The sequence below is a fragment of the Sander lucioperca genome, chromosome 3 (genome assembly GCF_008315115.2).
Source record: "Sander lucioperca isolate FBNREF2018 chromosome 3, SLUC_FBN_1.2, whole genome shotgun sequence".
Classification (NCBI taxonomy): Eukaryota; Metazoa; Chordata; class Actinopteri; order Perciformes; family Percidae; genus Sander; species Sander lucioperca.
In genome coordinates, this window is record NC_050175.1 from 24,149,210 (window position 1) to 24,173,798 (window position 24,589).

Sequence of the window (24,589 nt, forward strand, 5' to 3'; positions counted from 1 at the left end):
TCAATTTCATCAAGCACAAACCAAATGGTTTCTGTCTTCATTGAGTTTAGGTACAGAAAGATTGTGTGTGTGTGTGTGTGTGTGTGTGTTCCTTGACAAATTTCAGCACTGCAAGTGATGCTATAATTTTCAACTCTGCTTTGCTGCATATAAAAGCTTTTGTGGCGACTTTAGTGTGTGCGCAACATTTTCGTGTGTGTGTGTGTGTGTGTGTGTGTGTGTGTGTGTGTGTGTGTGAGGTAGCTATGACCAGCCAAAGCTAGAGAAAAGGCCACTCTTTGAGAGAAATGCCACAGGTGGCTGTGAGCTCTCTGTCCCTGCGCCTTTGATGTCAGCTACATCAGTCTGTTTGGATGTTTATATCTGAGCGCTAAACCTCCAGTATTTTCAGTGTATTATTATTTTAACTGAAACATAGTTTTCTTTGTGGCTGTTCACTTGTGGCAAATTTATTTTTCCTGTCACCCCTGACAGTTTCTGTCTCTAACTTTCAAAATAATAATGGAACATATATCATTTAAGTGTGTTTACAATTTATTTAGAAAAATGTGTTAAAACTAATCATTTGAATTTGGGATTGACTGAAATTGTGTTTAATAAGTCCCAGATCCTCTAATTAGGAATGGGGAGTGCCTGTTTTATGTTTCCTGCCTGTAGGTCTAATTCACAGCAGGAAAAAAGCTGCTACATGCAGCTACAATAGGCCAGTTGACACTGACTCTTATTACACCACAGGGATTACTACATTTGCTTCATTATAATATCATTTGGATTCTCTCATTATTTGCAATTATAAATTCCTTTGTTTTTTTTCTCCCTCAGACAAATAATGAACTTAAATAACCAATGAATAAGGAATACATTTCCCCATTTATTATTTACCTCATTGTTCCTAATTACCATCAGATTATGAATTCAAAGGTTTGTTAATGTATACTCTCTGTAATTATAAGAGCTCTCATTTATTTAGGCACAACAGGAATTAAGTCTATAGTCAGATGTTTGACAGACTGGTTTATTGAATTACCATCCGTGTAATGTAGTAGTGTGTGTGTGTGTGTGTGTGTGTGTGTGTGTGTGTGTGTGTGTGTGTGTGTGTGTGTGTGTGTGCGTGCGTGCGTGCGTGTGTGTGTGTGTGTGTGTGTGTTTGTGAGCACAGGAGTGGGTGGTTGCAGCTAGAGTGAACAGTGAAACAGTGTGTGTTCAGTGTCATTTGAGAGGCAGGAGTAGACTTTATTTTATTACTTTTTTTATTAATATTTTGCAATACAATTCATTAAGATGATCCTGATAAGAAGGCCAGTGCTATAATACAATATTTCGTTGCACAATGGCCGTTTTCACACCTAACATACAAGTTACTGGACAAGGTTTGATACCTATATTAGGAAAACAAGTTTTCAGTAATATTCGACCAAAACAGCTTAACAAAAGGACAGTACCACAACAAATGCATCAGCGAACCATACAATACTTCGCAAACCAGCCAGCACAATTTGGATAATGTATGATAATTATTTTTAATGTCAATTATTTTTCCTACTATGTGCCTCCACCAGGTTGGTAAACTTTGTTTTTAACAAGTTTAGCTCTTTGGTTAAGTCTTTCAAGGCTTTACTGTCGGCAGTGTTCTGATCTGAAGTTTCCGATTCTTTTTACTGCATTGGTAACTCTATTATATAACTATATCATTGGCAAGGCCAATTCTTTAGTGAACATAAATTGTCGCTTAAGCAGAATATCAAGTTTTTAAGGCCAGAGTAGTGCAAGAGAGATTAGTACGCCATTCCTCTCAGTCACGTGACAGTAGAGAGCAAGAGTAGACTTTAAACTCTGAGGTGCTATTCATGTAACAGCTTTCCTTTCTGCCGTGGTCACCTGGGTCCCCTCTTCCCCATTGTCAACTACAGCCTCAAGGCTATACACATTCAGACCTGTCTGCAACTCCTGCCTTTATCTGGCTCATTCTGTTAACCCTCCAGCCTTCCACATAGCAGACTTCGTGCTGTGCTCTGACAATGCAGTGGTAGTCAGTACATTTATCTGGTCTTGCTGATGGTGGTTTATTGGCCCCGGCGATGGGAGACTGAGGTGCTGTAGCGCAAATTAGTGACAGATCAGTTAAGCGTGACCTTAAAAAACCCTTGGCCTTTTTTAATTGGCAGTGCTGAGGCATACTAATTGTATAAATCAGCTGGTAATGAGATCTTGGCTTATTGTGAAAAACAAGATAATGTGAGAAAATGAACATGAATGAGCGTACAGAATTTTCATCCCTCGAGCTTGATGGTCTGATCAGTGAGTGTTTTTCTCTCTATTGTCATTTCTTCTAAAAAGGTGTATGCACTTACACACACTTAAGTGTATATAGTACTGGAGTTTCCTGTAATGTGTGCATTCTCCAACAAAGCTCTTGAGTTGCAGCACTTCAATAGACATGCTAAAACTAGTAGAGCATGGCCCCTAAATAAATCATTAGCAGGCAGTGCTTGATAAAAGAAAGCAAAATTAATTAAAACAACCATTTCATATTAAAGCTGTTTATTAGCTGAATCCACCAAATGGAAGACAGATTAATGAGGTAGCAGAGAAGTAGATTTTAAACATTGTCTAGGACAGATTCCCATTGGTGACAGCTGAGTACTGGAGGTCAGACACTAACAAAGCTGTTTTACATTAGCACAGCTGTGGAGACTCTGACCCTCAGCCAACAGTCACTATGGCCTCAATTCTCTTCCTCTTGTTCTCTCTCTATTTGTTAATGTCGGTAAATACAGTTATCTAATGCCCCTGTTGATTTTAACCATGTTCCAAATTCACTGGTGTTCCTTTAATCAAATGCAAGATATATATATATATATATATATATATATATATATATATATATATATATATATATATATATATATATATATATATATATATTTAGCCTTTATTTATCCAGGTAAGTCGATTGAGAACAACTTCTCATTTGCAACGACGACCTGTCACATTCACACAGTTCATACCTGGAAGCTGCCCAGTACAACACAGTCTGATCTGCTGGCCACTGAGCAGCTCCACTGGAGCGGTTGGGGTTAAGGGCCTTGCTCAAGGGTACCTCAGTGGTGGTAATGAGGGAGGGACAAGCGCTGCTCTTTCACTTTGCCCACCCAGATTTTATCCTGCTGGTCTGGAAATTGAACCGGCGACCTCCCGGTCCCAAGCTCTATTTATACAGTTATAAAAAATTAGATGATGCATACAAGGACAAACTTAAAAACAGCCCTTTTCTGTCTTCTTTTTGCTTACATTTCAGGTTTTTACATGAATTCAAAATCAACCGACCAGTGATAGCTGGAAGCTGGGGATTGAGTCTTTCAGTTTTTGTAAGTATCAATTTGCCCCTCGACTGTTTCTGTCTTGCCACATGTCTCATACACCCCGCTGTCTTTCACCCACACTGAACACCTGCATCAAATGAGGTGGACAATTGGATAGGCACACAATATATGCACAATTAGACAGTTATATAGAGACACAGTTACTGACAGACTATTTAAACATTAGATCCTCCAACTTATTTTTCTTGCATTTTGTTCTACTTCAATATTGTGTTGTGGTTACTCAGGATTATTTTTTTCTTTCTCCTTCTTTTACACTTTATTGCTCCCTGTGTGATATGATCCACTTTGCTTTACTTTGAGTTGCAATGTTAAGGTCAAATTTAGGCTTTCTAGTATCTAAATGGCTATTTAAAGCCTTACAGAACATAAAAAGCATTTCCCACACTAGCATACACACATCAGCCTTTGGAGAAAAGTCTTTTGGAATGTATTTACAGGTGACATTGGTCAAAAATGTGAAACCTTGAATGTAATTAGCTTGGAATAAGACTTGGAAATAATATTGGAAGTTCAAGTATCATTAACCAAATATGCTACCTGTTGTGACACTGTGGAGAGAACTCCATTAAAATATCCAAACTCATTTTTGAATTGGCAACTACAGTGTTTCTACAATCACACAACTGCACATAAGCAGGGATTTTAACTTTGTCAACAAAATTCAATAAAATTTAACTTTATTTGGTCTCATTATGATAAATGAATGCAACAACCTTTAGAATACTAAATAATCCCATAATATTATATATCAACTGCATAGTAATTGTGTAGGTTCTACAGGAAAGCATACTCATCTTTTTCCACCATAGCAGTTACAGACCTGTGTTTAACCCGGGCAATAAAAGTGGAATTTTTTAAAAGACAATACAGTAAAACAGTTGCTATGAAATGCGCCATTTTGCTTTAAAAAAAAAAAGAGAAAAGAAAGCAGAATAGAGAATACTACAGTCCTCTCTGCATCTACACAAATATTACTTAAACAATCTTTGCTCAGCTTCTGTGCGTGCAGGTTTTCTAATAAAAATCTATCTTAGATATTAAGCAAATAAAGGTGAGGAACTTCATTGATATAATTCTTTTCTTTCAAATGTCAGTTGGAGATATCATGGGAGTCAAATTAATGTGGTTGAGGAGCTCTTCAATAACAGCTGGGAAATGTCTCTGAATTCAAAGTTCATGGCCATTTACCATTGTTTAATCATGCCATTTCACACCACACACAGTCTTCTGCTCAGATGAACATGCACCTGTCTACCAGCGAGCTGTCTTTGCTGCACAGTTTTGTTGAGTTTGTTGTGAATGGCTTGAACTCGTAAAGTGGTCGTACTATGACAGTCAGTCAGATGAACATTAATAGAGCATCTAATTAATCAAAGTTATTAAAAGCACTGTGTACACATCAATATACAAAATACATTACTGCACACGTTGTTGACAGATGTCTAATAACAGACAATGGTGGCAATAAACACTTCTCAGTTAATGTACCACATTGAGCATATGCCAGTTTTTGTTTAGAACATGGACAAAATGTCAAGAACAATACATCTCTGACTACTAATATTAGCTATAATCAACTACTGGTGTGCTCACACACATACATATATACTGGAACTTTTACTTTATCAACCTGCTGCAGCTTTCCTTTTAAAACTTTCTAAGTAATTTGAGATACCTGACACCAGATGTCGTGTAACATACCCTAGCTTCACTAACAGACAATTTTAATAAAAGATGTACATGTAAAGATCCCAGTTGAGTTATCAGCAGAGCCTACCTACAGTAGAAGCCTAAGATGGTTAACATGGTTTGCTGCAAATCAGTGAGAAATTGCCTATATTTTTCAATGTTTAAGTATTGGCTTCATCAATGTTTTTGTCAAAACTAGTTAGAGTATAGAAAAACATCCCCACGCAGCAAGAAATGTCTCAAGCCTCTACTAGATGAACTATATGCTTGTTTGAAAATAAATTATTTATTATTTATAAAAATTGTGAATACTTAACGGGATATGAATAATCTACCCCAGGAAGAGTAGCTGATGTTCTGCATCAGCTAATGGGATCCTAATAAAATTAAAATAAATACCTGTGTTATGTCTACTGCCCCCTGCTAGTCTAGCTAAAACTGCTCATTCTCAGGTAGCTAATACAGTACATTGCCTCCTGAAGTTTTGATAATACTCAATATTACAAGTGTTGGTGGTTATGTTATTAAATCACTGTAATGTTATTAGGCACCAGTCAGTATTTGTTATAAAAGAAAATACACATGAAGCCGTAATGGGCTAGCATTCACTGCCATCCTGCTTTTCAGCAACATTAAAGGTGCAGTAGGTAAACCTTATAAAACTAACTTTCTGTCATATTTGCTGAAACTGACCCTATGTTCGAGTAGAACTACATGAAGCAGGTAATTTGTAGTGTGATTTGCAAAAATCCACCGCTCCCTGTTCAGATGCACCAATCAGGGCCAGGGGGGGTGTCTAACTGCGTGTCAATCACTGCTCATGCACACGCATTCATTATCCCTTTTTTGGGGGAGGGGCTTAGGAGACCGTTTTGGGCTTTAGCGGAAAGGGGGGGGGGACTGAGAAGTTGTAGATGTTCAAATTTTTTGGCTAAGTCCTGGATCTTCGCAATCCTACCTACGGCACCGTTAAGTTGGAACTTCATACAATCCGAAATTGAGATCCTTTGATCTACAGATTTAATTGATCTCAAAACATGACAGGAAGTAATTTAGTTTGTGTCCGCAGCACTTATAGAACAAGTTTAATTACACGCCTGCAATCTCATTTGGAAACACCTGAGGATATGTTGGACCATCTGAAGAGGCCATACACTCTTTGTTAGTATGTGCCATTTATCTAATAAGCAAAAGCCTCATGGTCTCACGGCTCTCATCCCACTATTGATGGCACCACTCAAGGGGAGGAGGCAGGGGAGACATTTTGTCAAAATGAAATAAACCGCACTTCACCGTAAAATGAAAATGAATAACCTTTGAATGGTTATTCGTCATCCATTATTTATCAAATGGGCCTCTTCAGCCCACTGACCCTGTAGTGATTAAGGTCAATATGTTGCTTAACACAGGCCGCTTGACAAAGACCATCTAACAAAGATTTCAATTTCATCAGCCTCGATTGCTTCAGAGGATCCCAGTGCGAATTTGGAAAACTAATTTTTGCACATCATTACCTGGCAAGAACGTAAACAGCCCCCCCAAAGTTGATCCATCTTCCTAAACTCTGCATGCAATTAATAGCTTGTATTACTCATAAATGACCACATTTTGAAATGCTAAAATATGCTTTTAGTGTTGGCAAATTAATTAGGTGGGTTCTTGTCTGGGCTCTTTTTTACAGTTGGTGATTAAGTGTGGTCTATATTTAATCACGTGAAAAGGAGCTGACCTCTGAGTTTATTATTATTATCATTATTTGAAGGTTTGATGGACTTTATTTCATTCTAGAATAAAAACCTAATATGGACTTGGCTGCTGTCCTGGTTTTCGAGGTATGTTCCCCTGTACTGTAGGACAGAGTTTCACCTAGTGGCTATATACGGCAGAAAACAGGACCAAAGAACATGCCATCAATCTTCTTGCTACCCCAGCTGTGGAAAGTAATGCATAACTAAAAGTCCGGTAAAATGAATTAATGATTTCAACCATGAACTTTTCTCCCAAAACGCCATGAATCGTCTCCAACTGATAATGCACCACGACCCTGGAGTGTGAAATCCCTGTTGCGTTGAGAGTAGCCAGCTAATTGATTCGCAAATTATTTAAAGTTTGTGGTGCCCAGGGGAGTGCTAGAGTCTAATGACGGCCCATTTTGAAAGAGTTGAAAAACTCTTCCCAGGCAAGCCGGTATTAAATTGTAACAGTCAAATCTGGGCACCAGGAAGAGAGATGGTGTCCAGTATTGTGTTGTTAGATTGGGTCAGCTGAATATGCTCTTTAAATTGGGATGTATCTCATCTTAAATAAGATATCTAATTTCATTGTCCTTTATTCCTCTTTTCAGAGGCTTTGTTTTTTCATTTGTGGTGCTTTTATCCTCTCTGGGAAATCATACAATATGACGGATAATCTGTTTTTAATACAGATACAAAGGTAAATATTTGTATAGTCAGTTTCCAAATGCCATTGTTTCTATACTTGGCATTTGTGTCATTTGTCTGTCAGTATGACACTCAAAGCAAATTCAGCCATTCATTTTCTGTTGACTGTAACTGCAAAATGAATGGGGTTTGACTGACTTGGACAGGATGAAATGTTGCTACCTACAACTCTCAAACAGGCTTATACTCTGTGGCATATGTGATATTTAAAGGAAAAGCTGAATATGTAAATAAGTAAGAAATCAGTAGACAAAGAAAAATAAAGAAGTTAATTTGTGGTAAGATAAGACCTAGATCAAGCAAGTCATTCTGTGCAGAATAGGCTCATCTAGTAGCACACACACTGTACGTTCTATTGCTTTTTAGTTGAATTTGTTTGATCTCTGTGTTAATATCAAGAAGCCTCTAATCTCGACCCATTAGCAACTGCTGTCATTCAGACACACGGTGTCGTCCTGATTTAAATAAAATGAAATGAAGATAGTTGTTTCTGGTCCCTTGGCTTCACTCATTGCCATAAACATATGCTCTGTGCCCCGCTTCTTTCCATCTTATTTATGACTTTAATTTGTTGTGTGGGCTGCGCAAGAAATCAAATTTAATCCAATCCTCCCAGGGACCCTGTCATATAATAACATGGTAATTTCTGTGTATCCTTTTGAAAAATGAGGAAATTAATTCTTCCTGACATGTTCTAATTATTCCAGTGTGAACGGCGGATGGGCTCCCCTCCTTCCTCCCATCCCCCCAACCCCCTAAGTGTCAGTTGCCGACGGGTGGCGAGGTGCTAATGCTGACCAGCAGCGCGTTTAATTTGAAACATGAGCAGACACCTTTCAACACACCTTCCTAATGTTGGAGTGGCTCACACAAATTAATTCACTACTCATCTGGCAGCTCTAACTGAGGTGTGTGTGTGTGTGTGTAGGTTAGGGGATTGGGGGAGGGGGTCAATGGGACACTAGTAAAGATAACATAGTGTGTGTGTGTGTGTGTACGACACTGTACAGTAGGTGTAAATCCAAATATGTCAGTGTGTGTGGACACGTGCTGGACCAGGTATCACCATATTTCATTTGACTGGGTGTTGAGTTGGTGCAAAGATGTCTGCTGGGATGTTGGGATTGCTTGGACAGCTTTTTTCCCCTCTCTGGATCTCCCTCCTCACAAACCAACAGTACCTTTTCACACATGCCATTGCTCTACTTGGAGCACTGAAAGACTTATTTAATTAGACTGTCATCAGGCAGTCTTTAGCTTATCACTTTAATTTGCATAGGGACACTACTGACAAGAGACGTTGTGGAACAATGATCTTATTTTCCGTGTTCAAGAGTTGAAATAAATAAAATCCATAGCAGATCCAATGTGAACTCTGATAATCATAATAATATAATTTCAAACCAGGCTTGCTATTGATTTTCACTCTGTAAAGAAATCACAATTGTCTGTTCATTGAAAAAAAAAAAAGTCTGTACAGGCCTGGTATAATGGTCTGTACAGGCAGACATATTGTTATCATGAAGAACAAAATTGGTTAATAATTAACATGGTTAAAATCTAAATCTAAAATATAACTGTATTCTGACTTTTGCTAAGACTTAGTCCACAGCTCTGTATACATTCAGGCTTCTAATAGAAGAAATGTGTTTCCACTCTAATTATGCACAGTATCTAAGCAGCTGAGACAGGAGGAGAAAAGATAAACAAACAAAATGTATTTACTGAACTTTGGAGTTGGGTTAAAACCATAGAACTGTAACTGATTTGGTGTGTGTGTGTGTTGTCTCTGGGTCGTAGAGCAGAGGGCTCATAGCCATGGCGTCATGGTCGAGGAGAAGAGAGCATGGCTTTGTCAACGGTGGGTGGGTCCCCCAATGACTCAGAGAGGGGAGAGGCGTCAACATGGCCGCTCGGCCCACAGGGATTAAAGAGCCCCCCCCTCACACCCTGCAGGGTTAATCACTGCCATTTTGGATCCATGCAGAGGGAGCAAATTCACTCTCCATCACTGTGGAAGAACTGAGACATAAGCCACCAGTTATGATGCCACTCTGTGGGTATATCTGCTTCATAAGCTTGTTTCCACTCTGTACAATAGAGTGTTTTGAGCCCTGGTTTACTTGTCTTAAGAAAAGTTGGAGTTCCTGGATCAGTGTAGACTCTTGCTCTCTGTATCCTCCTCTTTGGATATTGCTACATTTTCTCATATGGGTTTCGTTAAGGGATATAACAAGTAACCTGGGATGTAGTTACTGGTAGGATCTGTGTAGCTAACTTCTGTGTCTCGCTGTGCGCTGCTTACTACGTGAGCCTGTTAATGACTGAAGGCTGAGAGTGCCGTCTCGTGCCAAGACCCACATGGCTGCTGGCGGTGCATTAAATCAGCAGTCAATTTGACTGGAAGTTTGAAATCTGGGCTAGGTTAAGGGGATGTGCTGAAGCCGTGTTAATAGCTAGCTTGTTGTCCATATGGTACTGCTTTAATAGAGCACATTTGTTGCAGATGGTGGGAGACTTGGTTAGGCAGAGGCAGCTTTTGGCAGAGGCTCATTCTTCGAAAGGGCTGCTGTGCTGATCAGACTAATCCAGGCCAACTTAGTGATGTCTATCCTCCCTCCTTCTCCTTAACCAAAAAAGCATGCCCTTGAATTGTGGACTAGCCTTAATTCAAAGACATTCTTGTTTTTTTGTTTTCTGAGAAGAGCAAATACAATGTGGCTTGGTCACTTTTTCCTGAGTTTGGTCATTTGCTCTCCAAACCGCACCTTTGCTTCCAAGTTCAGTTGTTTCTGACCACAATGGGACTGCTGTGGACAGCAGGCACAGCTGAGGAAACACAAGCACACAGAGTGAAAGAACAAGAGTTATGGACTACGACCAAAGATAAAGATAGAAACTGAGCATAGCCTAATTTCATTTTCTCTGCTGCTACTTAACTGTTTGAGCAGGTCTGCTGAGGGATTCAGGTGGCGTTAAAATAAATAAACATACACTCACATAATAAAAGAGTGCTCTGTTCATCCTGCCACTGCATAACCATTGACAGGATGAACAAAGCACTCTTTTCTTTCTGCATCAAACTCAACCGTTTCTATTCATCTTCCTAATTTCTGGAATGTGTACCAGAATTTGTTTACATATACTGTAAGCTCAGAGCGAATTCACATTTTAGGTTGGTAATTGTTTTAGTTTGTGTGCGCCTGCTTTAGAGTATGTGGGCTTTTTGCACTCAGAGAAGTGAGGAGACACGCTTGATCTGCTCTGCACTGTTTGACGGTTGTTTTCTCACGTTGTCACTGGCTTGGTGTGCTGTGGCATGGTGATGGTATTATGTGCGCTGGGCTCAGCTGAGTGGAGAAAAGAGCAGAGCTGCAGCGCCCGTAGCTATGCCACTCCCGCCTCCCCAGACACCTTATTGTGAGAAAAGTCTCGGCTGAGTCCTCTGGGCCTTGTGGATCCACTGCCTTGCTAAGTGCTGGCCAGACTGAAAGGCACAGTGTCCTTGGGCCCAGCTCATTCTTTCCATTCTCTCAGAGGCTTTGTCTCAAACGCCACGAGAGCAAGAGGACAAAATGCCAAATTACACCCATGTCACTCAAACTTACAGTGTTTAAGGGCTGAGATGTCATTTGCTGTTGCGTTTTGTGTTATTCATGATAGTGTGCATGAGAGAGTGTTAAAAGTTCAGAATAGGAGTATTTTTCTTTCCATTAGTGTTATGGAGGAATTTTGATCTGAAGACTGTCAGTCAAAGTTATGAAATTGAATTAAAGGATGGTGGAGTGATGAAATGACATCTTATAATGCTGCAAATATTTTTGCAAGATATCCTTGCCATATTTCAGTGGCTGAGTATCTTTATAAGGGTAGTTGTGAGATCTAAGTAGGCATTTGAATTTCAACCACTGGCAAACGTTCCACTCACAAATCAGTTCTCTGGAATCGCTTACCACTTAAAACAAAGCACATGGAAGTCCTAATCAATTTCCACCCAATCTTAACCCAATAAAAGTGTATATTATACAGACCAATAACATAGCATAATGGAAACCTGTTGTAAGTAATTTTTAGCAATATGTCTCCAGTATTTTGTGGGTAAGGCTTCTGAACGACCCCTACAAGTGGTGACATCATGACCACATCCTTTTGCCTCATTGACGCTGTAAGTCCCAGCTTAGGTCCCTTGTGGCCGGGCTCCCAGAAGCCACAGCACCCTCGCCACACATGAGCTGCAGCTGGACCACCATTAGCTACTCTGAACAGACTGGGGCTGCTCTGGGATCTGTGGTTACAATGCTGGATGTACATGTATATATGTGCACACAGCCGTGGAAAAAGACTGTATAGAGATCAGTAGGCAGAGTTTATTTGATGCAAACATATCATCAGGCTCTCAGTGCAAACCGATGTTGTATGCAAATCCACTCCCTCGATGCAAAGAGGTATAATTAATGATGTCAGTTCATAAAAAGAGAGGATGGGTTCGTAGCCATATTTCTGCTTTAATTAAAGACATGCCTTATTGTAGGAGGAAGATGTATGCTCTGTGTTTTTCTTTCTTTTTCTCTTTCTTTCTCCCCCTTTCTCTCTTTTCTCCTTCTTGATTATCACTCCTTTAATAGTGAAAATGGTTCTCTGTGATTTTTCCTGCCAGAACCCCACACGCTGACATGGAGGGCTTTCTTCGTAGCAGCTTTTTACTGAGGTTAGTTTAATTTCCGTTGTTGCCATTTAGTCACAGATCGGGCAGGGTGGTAGTGGGCTAACAGGGGTTATGTTTTTCTGACACATTGTTAGCTTTAGACTTTGTACTGTGTGTGCGTGCTCATGTTTGTGTGTGCGCATGTGTCTGTGTATTTGAACATTGTCAAACAAACCCGAGCTGTGTGTTATGATTGTGTTCATGTAGTGTGTGGCTGACTGGCATGCTCACCCTGATAGCCTCCAGTCAGACTGAAAGCACACATCAACAACTTAAGGGACACATGTAGGAGCTGTCCCTTTTTTTTTTTTCTCTCCTTCCTTTCCCTTTCACAGCTTAAAGGACCTGCAGATCAGGCTTTCTGTGTCTTTACACTGCATGCTTTTGTCTGACCCCTCTCCCCATCTGCCCTCACTTACTAACCACCCTAATCAGGGATGCTGGGGTGAGGCAGTTGCTGGTATATCTATCTTGTGATGTACTGTTGTTTCCTGTTGTGTAGTGTGTTTGTATTCAACCTACCATAAAGATTTACATTTTTTGTCTTTACCCTTCCTGTGATTCTAATTAAAAATTTGTGCTGTCATTACACACAGAGGAAGTAAATAAGAGTGTATTTACCATTGGCTCCTTTCCTAGTCAACCACCTTCTCTAGGCTCCAGTGTTGCTCCCTAATTAGGGTTGGCTCATTAGAAGCCACAGCAGCAGCATCTGCCTTTCAAAGCTGCTGTCAGCCAAACTTTACTAAAGCTAATGAATCCTCTTTGATTTCTTTTTCAAAAGGTCACTTATTTGATTAAATTAACAGCTTTTTTCTCTCAGAACTGTTGGGGGCATTTTAAAAAGAAAGGACAATTTGATACCATTACTCTCGCTAGTCAAAGAAATTAAATAGGAAAATCTCTCATACATTTACATTTACTGTATGTTTTTTAATCTTTAGAATTAAATAATGTGAAACCATAATCATTAAAGTAAAATTGAGATCATCCACATTTATAAGCTTCAGAAAAAGCAAGTTGTGCTCTGAGTTCTGACAGAATATAAATTGTGACCAATGGCACAGTTAATCTTGCAGAATAATACTGTATACATTTTACTCACAGGCTTTTTCATATGCATCTATGACTGTTAACTGAAACCATTTATTTTTATTTTCTATATTCAAGAAATTGAAAAAAGCCATATATTTAGTATACATTCATAAATATGTGAAATATTTGATGCAGTAAATAAATAAAATATGTAATGCAGAAATGTAAAGTATCTGTTTTATCGTTCATGGTGTGGCACCGATTTATCTGGTGTTGTATATCTGCGATGGTTTGACAGAAGTTATTCAGGCATACATCATGTTACATTTTGCACACTGCCTATGCTCATTTCCGCTTTTTTTGTAATGGTACAAAGTGGAGGGCAGCGTTTAACTCTCAGTACCTGTTGAAACCAGTTTGGTGGATAACTAACTGCACTAAATATGTACTGTATACTGTATGTTGCACTGGAAGAGGTCTGACAGAAGCATATCTCAAATTCACCTGGAATATTACTGCATCCAATCTCACATCTACAAAAGAAAAGAAAAGAAAAAAAGAAACATGACCTTTGACCTTGGCTGTTTCTCATCAATTTCCTTTTGTTCTCATAGCTGTGAGGAAACACTGATTATTCTAAGTAAACACATTATTGTACTGCTAATCCACATCCTTCTCTCAATGTCTGTTTTAATTAAAGGAGAAGCACCAGTAGAAAGATATCATGCACACTGGCTGGAGATTGGAGGCCTCAACAATCAGGCCAAGATTAAAGGCAGGCTTTGCTTCAGAGTTAGCCATTTTGCTTGGATAAGACTTGTGTCCTGGAGTGGGCTGTGGGGTGGGGGTGAAAGGGGAGAAAAGGATAGAAACAAGGGTGGATGGATGTGGCAGTTAAGACATTCCTCTAGTGAAGAATCCCAGTATCTTTTCCCAAGCAACTGAATTAGGTCAAAGGTAGGCTTTCTGAACATGCTCATACATTTCTGCTCCAATGTGCAGATGTTATCGACTTTTTATACTGTATGTCATATCTCAGTAGCATACCGGATGGGCCTTTCATTTGTTTTTTTTGTATTGTAATGAGACACAAGTTTTATTTTGAGTCATACACACAGTGAGTTCTGATACATGGCCATCGTGAAAAATACATCAAACTCTTCAGATGTGATGGGGAAAAGTCTAAACTCCACATTTTACGTACAAGTCAAAGCCTTTGTACTGTCTCATAATAAGGACGGTCTGTTTAAAATTCCCAATATTTCTAAAACTAACACAGAAGTTCTCTTAACTACAGTATACAATGTGCACGTCTTTAACAGACAACTATTTGGGCTTGTGTTATTGTACGCCTCACAGTTTTTCTTTGTTGAAAAGATGTGTTTTCATTTTAGATACATTTTTTATATGTTTATGGAAGACGTTTAACAGGTTTTTGTTTGTGTAGTCAAAGAGACTGAGAAAATGAGAGTGAGCGAGAAAGGGGGAGAGAGAGAGAGAGAGAGAGAGAGAGAGAGAGAGAGAGAGAGAGAGAGAGAGATGTCTTCAGTCTCTACTCCCAGTGGGCAGGACCTCCCCCTACATTTCTGCCATTATTTGATGTAATGAAAGGAGAAAGTGTGTAACATTGAGATTGTTAATTAATTTAGTCTAACAAGATGAAGATAAATGAAACCCACTGAAGGTTGACTAGGCTAAGGGGCCCACTTAGCATTCCTCCTGCCCTCGAGCTCTGTCTCTCTCACTCCTTTACAATGGAGCACAGCTAATACTTGCAACATCGTTTCTACAAACCCGCTGAGCTCTCATCCAGTAAGTTTAGATGTGGACCTTTTTTGACAAAATATTTCATTTTCAGCCTCTATTTATCATAATCTTCTCTCTGGGATATTTTAATTTCTAAATGGCTGGGCTGCATTCGTAATGCAATGAGTTTTGGAGCATAGATATGCCGTTATCTAATTGAGTCATCTTGACATGTTGAATAAAGCTCAGTTGACATACATGACTAGTGAACTAAATTGACTTTTTAAATATATGTATTGAACCACTGGTCAAATGTTAATACATTATTCTTGCAGACACCTTGTAGTCTTCTTGTAGATAACAAACACACCTTTCATTATCTTCTTCTAGAGAACAGTTATATGTTTTCTGAAATGGCAGGAGGTTATATAAATGGCTATTCTCGCCAGCAAATGTGGCCCCTACACATGAGTCTGTGTGATTCCCAGCCTTTCACCATATGAATGGTTCTTCTCTAATGCGGCTTGGGGGCTATTTGAGCGGCAAGACAGACAAAAAGCAGAAAAGACTTTTTTTTTTTTTTTTTTTTTTTACAATGCCAGACAGTTGTCTTCATCCAGAGCCCTTACAAGCAAATCAGTAGTCTATCGAGGTCCTTCCTCAGTGGACACTTTGTACAGGATCTTCATGACAGCACAGACCAATCATTATGGCACCTATTCTTTGCTGCCTTAGTTCTCAAGTCATCAACAATGGGTTGTTGATTGTATGGAAAACACCAGAACAATTACGTCCTCTATTTTGGTGGCAGAGCAGCGTTTTAAAGTGTAATCCTCGATAATGGCCTCATTATTGTTATTCTTGGAGCAGGCCTGAGGAGAAAGAAGTAGCTGCTTGCAGTACGTCATTATTTCGTAAATTTCGATTAGCTCATCATGCTGTCTCCTGGCAAACAGAATCATAGCTAATTAAAAGTGAGCTAGCGCTCCTGCCTGTGACTTAAAAGGTAGCACTCCATAGGCTGTTAATATGAAAAAAAATGGTAACAAAAAGGAGGATTAGAGCTGTTACCCTGGTAACTCCAACTTCCATCTGCGAGGGAACAATGAACTTGTGTTCCTTCACCACCTATGCTTGAAAAAACAGAAAGCGAGGAAGTGAGTGTTCTGAATGGACAAGACCCTTTTAAACAACAAAGTGGGATCCAGGCCTAATAGGCTCTTTGGTGCGAGATGTTAGGCGAGATCACTGGGGGATAGAGGAGCAGAGAGGTCAACGTGTAATCCTAGGACAGTGAAGGTTGTTCCAGGTTTTTACAATAGTGGGTTGTTTCTTGAATCCGTTTGTCTGCCTGAGAAACAAAACCTCAAGTTTGTTCATTTTTAAAGATTTTAAAAGAAAACAAGATTGACAGAAAAGGCTGCTAGTAAAATGTCTCCTTGTGATAAACTGGGTAGGCTGCCCTACAGCTAAAATGTACACTTTCCCTCAGCTGATTAAATAAACACAAACAAGATGCCAAAAAGTTGGGCCAATTAGACAGAGCTGTCAGAAGCTGTTAGAATTGTCTCTTGCATCTCTTTTTACTGATACAACCAATTCTGCATTGACTTCTGGCACCACAGCTCAGTTGGAAAATGAACTCTTCCATGAATCTTAAAAACACCTTAATATATTGTATAACCAATGCACTCATGACTTGCACTAACCATTGCATAACAGCATTTATGTTTTAGCTTCTTTTCGACTATCATTCAACACTCAATAACACTAAATGAATTTTAGTTAAAGCATTAAAAATCTTGTGGTGAGAAGGTGATGAAAATACTGTTAATGCATTTCTATAATCTCTTTATTTCAACCAGCATTCAAACACTTCATAAGCATTTCTAAATAAAAGTGTTTGATGGGCTTATAGTTAAGGGCTGCTTAAGAGCTGCTACTCTGAAAAGGAATGCTCCTGCTCTAACACTGCTGAGTTATAATGATCCATGACTATGGAGGAACAGTATGTGTTTCTCTTTGAGTTTTATGTCCCTTATTACTGCTGCAATATGTCTGCTCGCATTAAGCTAATTTACGGCTGAGGCCAGCATAACAGCAGTACAGGTTAATGAATTTGGCATTACTAATTAAACGTTATTGAGGGATGAATATGAATCCTGTGGTCGGCCGGTTGGGATGGCAAAGAAAGGGGGAGGAAACAAGAAGAGGACTTTTCTGCACACTTCTCTTTCCTGCAGTCCTTCTTTTGGGTTGCATTCACAATGAGTAAAACATGAGTGTGAAGACAGCACAGCCTTTTAGGTGAAATGGAGGACAGCTTTACCTCAATGCAACGCCCCGTCACAATACTTTCTCTGATTAGATGCATCTGAAAAAAATGTATACGATTATGTATAACTCCACAGAAGGTGTTTGGGAAAATAAGACCAAAACCAAAGGCAGGCTACTGTACTTGGCCTTTTTTTTTTACTTTACTGTATATGCATTTGCTGTGATGTAGCAAAGTATTGCAGGGTAAAAGGATAAATGAACAGCTAAAGTGATCAGACACTCTCGTGTAAGCTGAGGACCATTCAATGCAGTGCAGAACATGTCCCTTTTTACACAATTGTTGTTAAGCAATTACTTACAGTAAGTCACTTCTTGAGAACAGGAATTCAAAGGCCATGTAGCACGTCCTACTCAAGCAAAGAGGGATGATGGTGACAGTGTGGAATATTGAGCCATTATTGAACTGCCCTCTGACGCACTCTCTCCCGGACTAGGCTATGAGTGTGTTGAGGAAAACAAGATAGATATATTTCCCTGGATTTTTCATACTTGCCCTTACTTGTTAGTAAAGGGTGACACTAAAAGAAGAAGGATCAGTGATCAATAAATGTAAACTATTGGGTAAGGTATATGAGGATATTTGGATATGAGCATAAAGTGACTTTTGTTTAAATTTCATGATTTTTGTAAATGTTCCACACAGCCTCCCAGCAGGCTGTTCAAAGCTCTCTCACTTCCAGCAAGTTTAACCTCATAACTGGATTACAGAGACATTTTTTGGAGAGAATGTGTGTGTGTTGTTAGTGGCTTGTGTACTACATGCACAGTCTAAATCATATTTTTCCTGCCACTCTTTCACTCTCACACACAACGCCTATACACTCCACGTCTGACATACTCTCCCTGAGAGCTAAGTCTTTCAATTTAGATTTCAATTATCATGTTAGTTTTGTGATTAGACTTAAGTCCTCCAGGAATCAGACCTCTCTGCTCCTCTCTATTCCACTCTATTCCACTTCCCCTGCAATCACATCCCATCTGATGAATAGCGCATATAATTACGGAAGTTATTGAATATGCAGATCACTGCTGACTCTTGGTGTGCGGTTCATAATGCATCAACTCTAACTGTATCAAACAAGGGTCTCTGATAAAGACCCACTCTGATAATGAGAGAGGGCCAATGTATGCTATTAGTCAGAGATAACAGACACCACAAAGACTGAGACTCAATTAAAACAGAGCCACGCTATAATCTGCATGACTCTGTGTGTGTGTGTGTGTGTGTGTGTGTGTGTGTGTGTGTTTGTGTGTCTGTATGTGTCTGTGTGTGTGTAGCTAAACTGCATTCAGGCCAGTGTAGGGACTTGGCACTAAGCACAGTCAGTCTACCATTACAACCAGCACATCACAGACCAGTCTGAGAGGCCAGCCAGCCAGTGCACAAGGTGTTTATGAATCAACCAACATGAGGTATTTCCTTCATGTTACAGTATGTTGCTACCATCGTTTTACACCCCGTCCCATGATGCAATCCCTAAGAGCTTTTCAAGAGAGGGGAGTGAAGCACTTCACAGGCACACCCACATGAGAAGATGGTGGGAAATTTTGAAACTTTTGATAGCTTTTAGAGAACTTTCTAAAAACCTGGCTCACGAGCAAAGAGGAAAGGGTCTATAATGTTTTGCATTTTTCTGTCAAAATACTGGGGATTTGTTACTTGCTCTTCAACAGGTCCAAAACCAATAAAAAAATTTCCACATAAAGCTATTCTTACAAGGTTTCTTAGCTGAGGTTTTGCACACAATTGAGAATACAGGGAAACGGAAGAAACCGGGACCTTTATTTTTAGCCTGAGCTGTAGTGATGTAGCTGCCATTTATAGCTGATATGCCAGGCTGATGCTGGACGGCTGCCCTGCTGACACCAGAGAGAAGGGTTTATAGACTGCACAAACTCTGCGCAACACAATCTCAGACAGACATAAAATAAGCAAATAAAATGTAGATTAATTTGATTGCGACCTATTTAATTGATGAAGAGAGGTTGCTATTTGTATGTTTGATTTGTGGAATATGGTGACACATTGTTTATACAGTGGAAGTGATCTCAAGGTGCAGACTGGCGGATGTGCCCACAAGGACAAAAAACACACAACAGTATGCTTCAAACCAAGAAACAATGCAAATATCAAAACATAAATTTGTAGAAAAAGGAAAAATGGGAGATTTAAGTAATGGACAGCATTTTACCTAGCAGAAGAGATACTAAAGCTCTTCTTTGTGCTTTCAATATTGTGCATATGTTTTGGTATTTGCTAAATGTTTGTCCTCATTTGAGTTTTCACTCTGTCTGCATTTCTTTTCTTATCAGTATTTTACAATATTCTTGGTATATCATGCCACATATTTTGCACATGTATATATATGAACAGCATACAGATTATGAGTTTACATATGTTGATGCATAGTTGCATACATGTATGCATGAGAGCATTCATTGAGGTACTATTGCGGCCTTTTTGACCATACCCAACTAGTTGATTAATTCATGCAAAACACCTTCTGCCTCTTAACACCTCTCTTCTGATTGGCCATTGCTGTTGGCCTGGTAGTCTATTTAAGTCTGTAGAATTGCATGTGCTGTAAGTTCTGCTGACGATGGTCCTAAAACCAAATGGTGCTCTTTATTTCGCTTTTCCCCCACCCTTTTTGCATCTGAAGAAGTTTTTTTGTAAGAACTCAGGCCTTTTCTTTATAATGATGGGATCCGTTCACCTTGGCTACACACACTTGACACCACCAAGCCTGGAGTCAAGAGCGAACATCTTCTCCACATTGTTAATGTAGGCATACATTTTCCTCACAATATTTGGTTATTTCATAAGAAGTACATTTTTGTAATTTTCCATTTTTAAATGCGTTTATAGCCATTGAACTTAATCTATAAATCAGCTTTAAACAATATTAAAACAAAAGGCACTAATCTGGTTTGAAAATCTTTTGTTGTGCCACATCCTGTGGTCACAGTGGACAGTATTAAGAGCATGGCTGGTGCTGGATCTTTTTCACTGTCATGGCTTACTGTTGTAATTAAGACTCAGAGCGGGGTTTTAACACATGGCACCGTGGCACTTTACACAGTCCCATGTATATTATTACGTTAATAGGATTGAACATGTTTACACCAACTGTTGGCTTAACAGGAGGTCAAAAAGGTGACTTAAACTTTTGTTAAGGGGCTTACATAGGAGCTCAAATAGCATTATAGTGGCTGACTAATGGGTCTACACACTGACAGAAAATACACAATGTATGGACTGCGCTTGTGTTCAATGTAAATGCCTGTATTGTGGTCAGTAAAATAAAAATAAAAACTAAAGGGCATGGTTTACCTAAGTGGCCAATGGGATTTGACTGCCCTTTACTGTAAAGAGTGTGTTGCAAGTGCAACGACCTTTGTCAAGTCCAACTATTGTTTGCAGATTGGTTACACACTCTACAGGCTGTGAAAGACACATCTGCTACCTTCAGCTCAGTGGAGAGCAGATAAACAGTCAGGGTTGTGTGTGTGTGTGTGTGTGTGTGTGTGTGTGAGTGAGGGGGGTAGGTGGGTGGGGTCCTCAGTTACCCTGTCATACAGCACAGTTACAGTCCCTATCTTCTTGTCAAATATTTGTCTGGCCTTCACTCCATATTTGCCTTCCATTATGTTTGCTTTGTTTATTAAAATTTATCTCAGGCAGATTGGTAAAGTTTCCAGAAAGTTGTTTTTGTCTGTGTGCATTTATCTGTGTGGTAATTTCACATAATATATTTACTTTTTATTCATCTTAAAATTCATGTTCATAGAAATTTGACGCCGATATTGTCCCCAATATTTTATTTGGTTAGCATTTTTAAAAGGCATTGCAGGAATTGTTGTTTGATACCATGGGAGTATAACATTGTAGGTCAGCTCTTCAGAAAATTCACTTTTAAGCTTTCAACTTTAAATATAAAACCATATTTGTTTAATGTGTTTTTGATTGATTCCCTGATTGAAATTCAAAGGGTGGTCATAAATGTTTCAGGACAAAGGGTCTCTTTGTGTGAATGGGGCCTCAGTTGAAATGGAGGAGTAGTTTGAGATTACCAGATTATTTCCTACTAGTCCACTGAGTAAGGCGAGGCGAGCCGCAGCCCTGCGCCGTGCTGCGCTGAGCATAATGAGTGTGGTGGCAGGGAACCACAACAGAGCCGGGGCAGAGGCTGCCTGGGAACCAGAGGCCCATGGCCCACAGCCAAACACACACACAAATCCTGCTGCACACTTGTGGCTTTTTAAGAAAGCAATTTAGTTAATGATTTCATTTTGAAGCACTGTCATGATGCATGTGTCCTCTGAGCGAGCTAGCAAAAGAATAAAGGAGAAACCAACACAGAGGAAAAAGGTATTAGTAAACACAAGACTCCCCCAACAACCGGAAGAAATAACATGCAACCGAGTGCAATATGGCATTTGTTGTAAACACAGCACAAAAATTACTTGGGTAATATATTGTGGTAGGTATATCACTTGAGGCTCCTGCTTCTTTTTATGCATCGCTCTGAGGTCGACACATGGTTAGCAGCGTGGACTGCTGAGGCATTTTGAGTTTTAGTCAGCATCTAATTCACTACAGTGCCCACCTCCCCGGAGTGGAAATACAGCACATTTTTCTGTTCAACCATGTCTGTCAGCTCTCTGATTTTATTAGGGCTATGTTTCACATTCATTTACTCAAGTTTTCTCAGTGCCGGCCCATGAATGAAACCATCTTAGCATTGCTAAAACAGCAGCTTGTACATGTCTTCTGTGAACAAAACTTTTTGGTCAATTACTCAGATCACTGGCTGGGGTTTCTGGTTTTGCTCTTCAGATCTCATTTTCATCCAGTCTCTCTTTTTTTTGTATCAGCCATCAATCACTCATGGTAACTTTTAACCACCTCCAAACAGGGCTGGGTGCCGGCCATTCATTTAGACCTTCACTTTTGCTTGGCTTCTTCCTGTCCAACCTGTCAGAATGACACACACTGTTGACCATGCTTTCTATTCAGCACTGGCAAATTAATTGGTTTCAGTGGTTTAAATCAGCAATCAATGTCAGTTTCCCAACATAATAAGCCTTAATCATAAATCTTTGAGGTGTGGCTTGCCTGACCCCTATTCATCATGGGTATGCTAGATGGCCTCATCTGGGTGGAGCAAATTAACTACCCCTGTTTTGATTTTCCAATTGACGTGTCACATGAAACGTGGCTACTCTCTCCCCTCCCCAAATCTATCCCAGCCCTTATTCTCACAGTCCTTAAAAAAACACACAAGGGCCCAAAGACAAAGAGGGAAAAGAAGTCCAGTTGTCACAAGGGGGGACACATTTGTGTGCCTTCCCTTGTGTGAGAGTGCTCAATGAATACCATTAATTTATTCAGAAAAAGAAAAAAATGCAGAAAAGGAAGAAAAAAACCTAAAGAATTAGAGGTGGGTACAAATGTAGCTAATGAGCTGTTGTCTTCCCAGCTCGTAGAATAAGAATAGAGCAGCTTAATTACAACAGTGTTGAAGGTAATTTTCTAATTTGTTCCCCTAACTACATTAATCTTTTTATGAGATGAGAATAAAGGGGGACAAAATTGCTTTTCTTTTCCGTAGACATTTTAAATTTGCCTATTTGGTGACCAGGAGTTGTGAAGCATTCTACATAGGAAAAAAGAAAGGAACACGGATAGTGACGGAGAAAGTGGGCTATTGTGTGCTGACACTCCAAATGTTCAAACCGACGGCAGTTGTACTGTACCAATCCCAGCCCTGCTGGGCACTAAAGTTGCCAATGATGACCTAATGGTGGCAACACCAAAGACTGAGGCCCATAGTTTCCCCACCATACAGTACAATAAACCCCCCTCCCGCTTTCATAAGCCATTCACAGTCACCAGTGCCCATGCTTTTACTACTCCCTGAAAAAGGGGGGGCCCCACTCTATATTTCATCTGTCACCATTGCTTTTCTTTCCTTCAACAATGCTCGATTGTTTCCATGAAGATTTCAGGTTCCATGAACAGGAGAATTCTGTATTATTATGTTCCTGCCAAATTCCGATCTCTGTTTTCCTTCTCCTGCTCACAAAGGGCTCATAACTTACTGTCAACTATGAGGCAAGCCACAAAGCTCCACTGTTGCTCAGCAAATAGGGTTGTGTTGGTTGATGGCTTGACTCGCTGTGAGGTTTGCTTAAGTGCAGCAGCAGCAGCAGCAGCAGCAGCAACAGAAGGCTCTTTGGGAACTCCATCCCCCAGCAGGCCCACAGAAAAAGAGAAAGTAAAAGAAAGAGAGGCAAAACAATAAGTCTCAGTATTTTTTAGAAAAAACAGTTGGTGTGGTGAGACTGCTGTAGTTGTTGTCCTGCTACTGTCAGTGTCTTCTGGTGTGGGTTTGACTCACAACATCCAGTATGCTCCTCTTCTAGTGGATCATTTCTGTTAAAGAATGATGCGAGTCCAGGAAAAAAAAGGCCAGCAGTGAATTTTTTTTTTTTTGGATGGCCATCCTTCATTTGTCAAAGCATACGCATGAGTGGACTTGTGTGTGTGTGTGTCCTGGGGAACTGAGAGGCTGTTATGCCATCCAGCTCTGAGCTTGTATCCTGGGATCAGGAAAAGGGCCAAAGGCACAGGGGACCAAAGAAGACGGAGGTAGAGGAGGAGGGAGCAACCAGGGAATGTGTGAGTGCTCATCGACCCTTCCTGAGTAGACAGACAGGGACACTTAAGCACTCTCACACCTGCATCTGCCTTTGCCTTGGGTGGGGGGCAAGGACAGCAACCATGCTGTCATGGCAGCTGCACAAGTGTTTAAAGTTGGATACAAGGCAGTTCCTCTAGCAGCATATTATTGCAAATAATTTACCCTGCAAAGTAATTATCAATGCTCTGCTCAATATGTAAAGTGTGCACTTCAGGTGGCTTGCTTAATTTGCTCTGGGTGGCTATCATTTGAGTGTGGATTTTAGCTGTGGTAACTGTGGCAGTTTCTAATAGAGAAGGCATCAGGAGAGAGTGTGAAGTGAGGATGAAGTGCTACCGTAATTGAGTTGACTTTTTGCAAGGAAAGGTCAACAATAATGGAGGAACAATTTAAACAAATTCATTTAGACAACTCTCCAGTCCCTGTACAGTGGGTTGTTGGAAAATCTGTATTTTCCCAACCGTTTACTATATTTAAATATCATTATCTGTAATTACTTTGTCTGCTGAAGTTTAAGAGATTTGAATTAATTTGTGTATCGCT

The 24,589-nt window shown here is 39.8% G+C and overlaps 1 protein-coding gene across 12 annotated transcripts in view; it reads left to right on the top strand.

Annotated features, from left to right (window-relative positions):
• Nucleotides 1-24,589, top strand: part of sox6 (SRY-box transcription factor 6) — a 137,030-nt gene that overhangs the window by 19,543 nt on the left and 92,898 nt on the right. For 7 of the 12 annotated variants that reach the window (XM_035999563.1, XM_031324215.2, XM_031324210.2 and 4 more), the window contains 2 exons: nt 3,299-3,368; nt 12,174-12,224. In XM_035999563.1, the coding sequence (XP_035855456.1) occupies nt 12,190-12,224 (35 nt within the window). In that variant the 5' untranslated portion in view covers nt 3,299-3,368; nt 12,174-12,189. Of the gene's footprint in view, nt 1-3,298; nt 3,369-12,173; nt 12,225-19,851; nt 20,087-24,589 lie in introns of those variants that run through there. The other 5 variants (XM_035999566.1, XM_035999564.1, XM_031324217.2 and 2 more) reach the window with 2 other exon arrangements.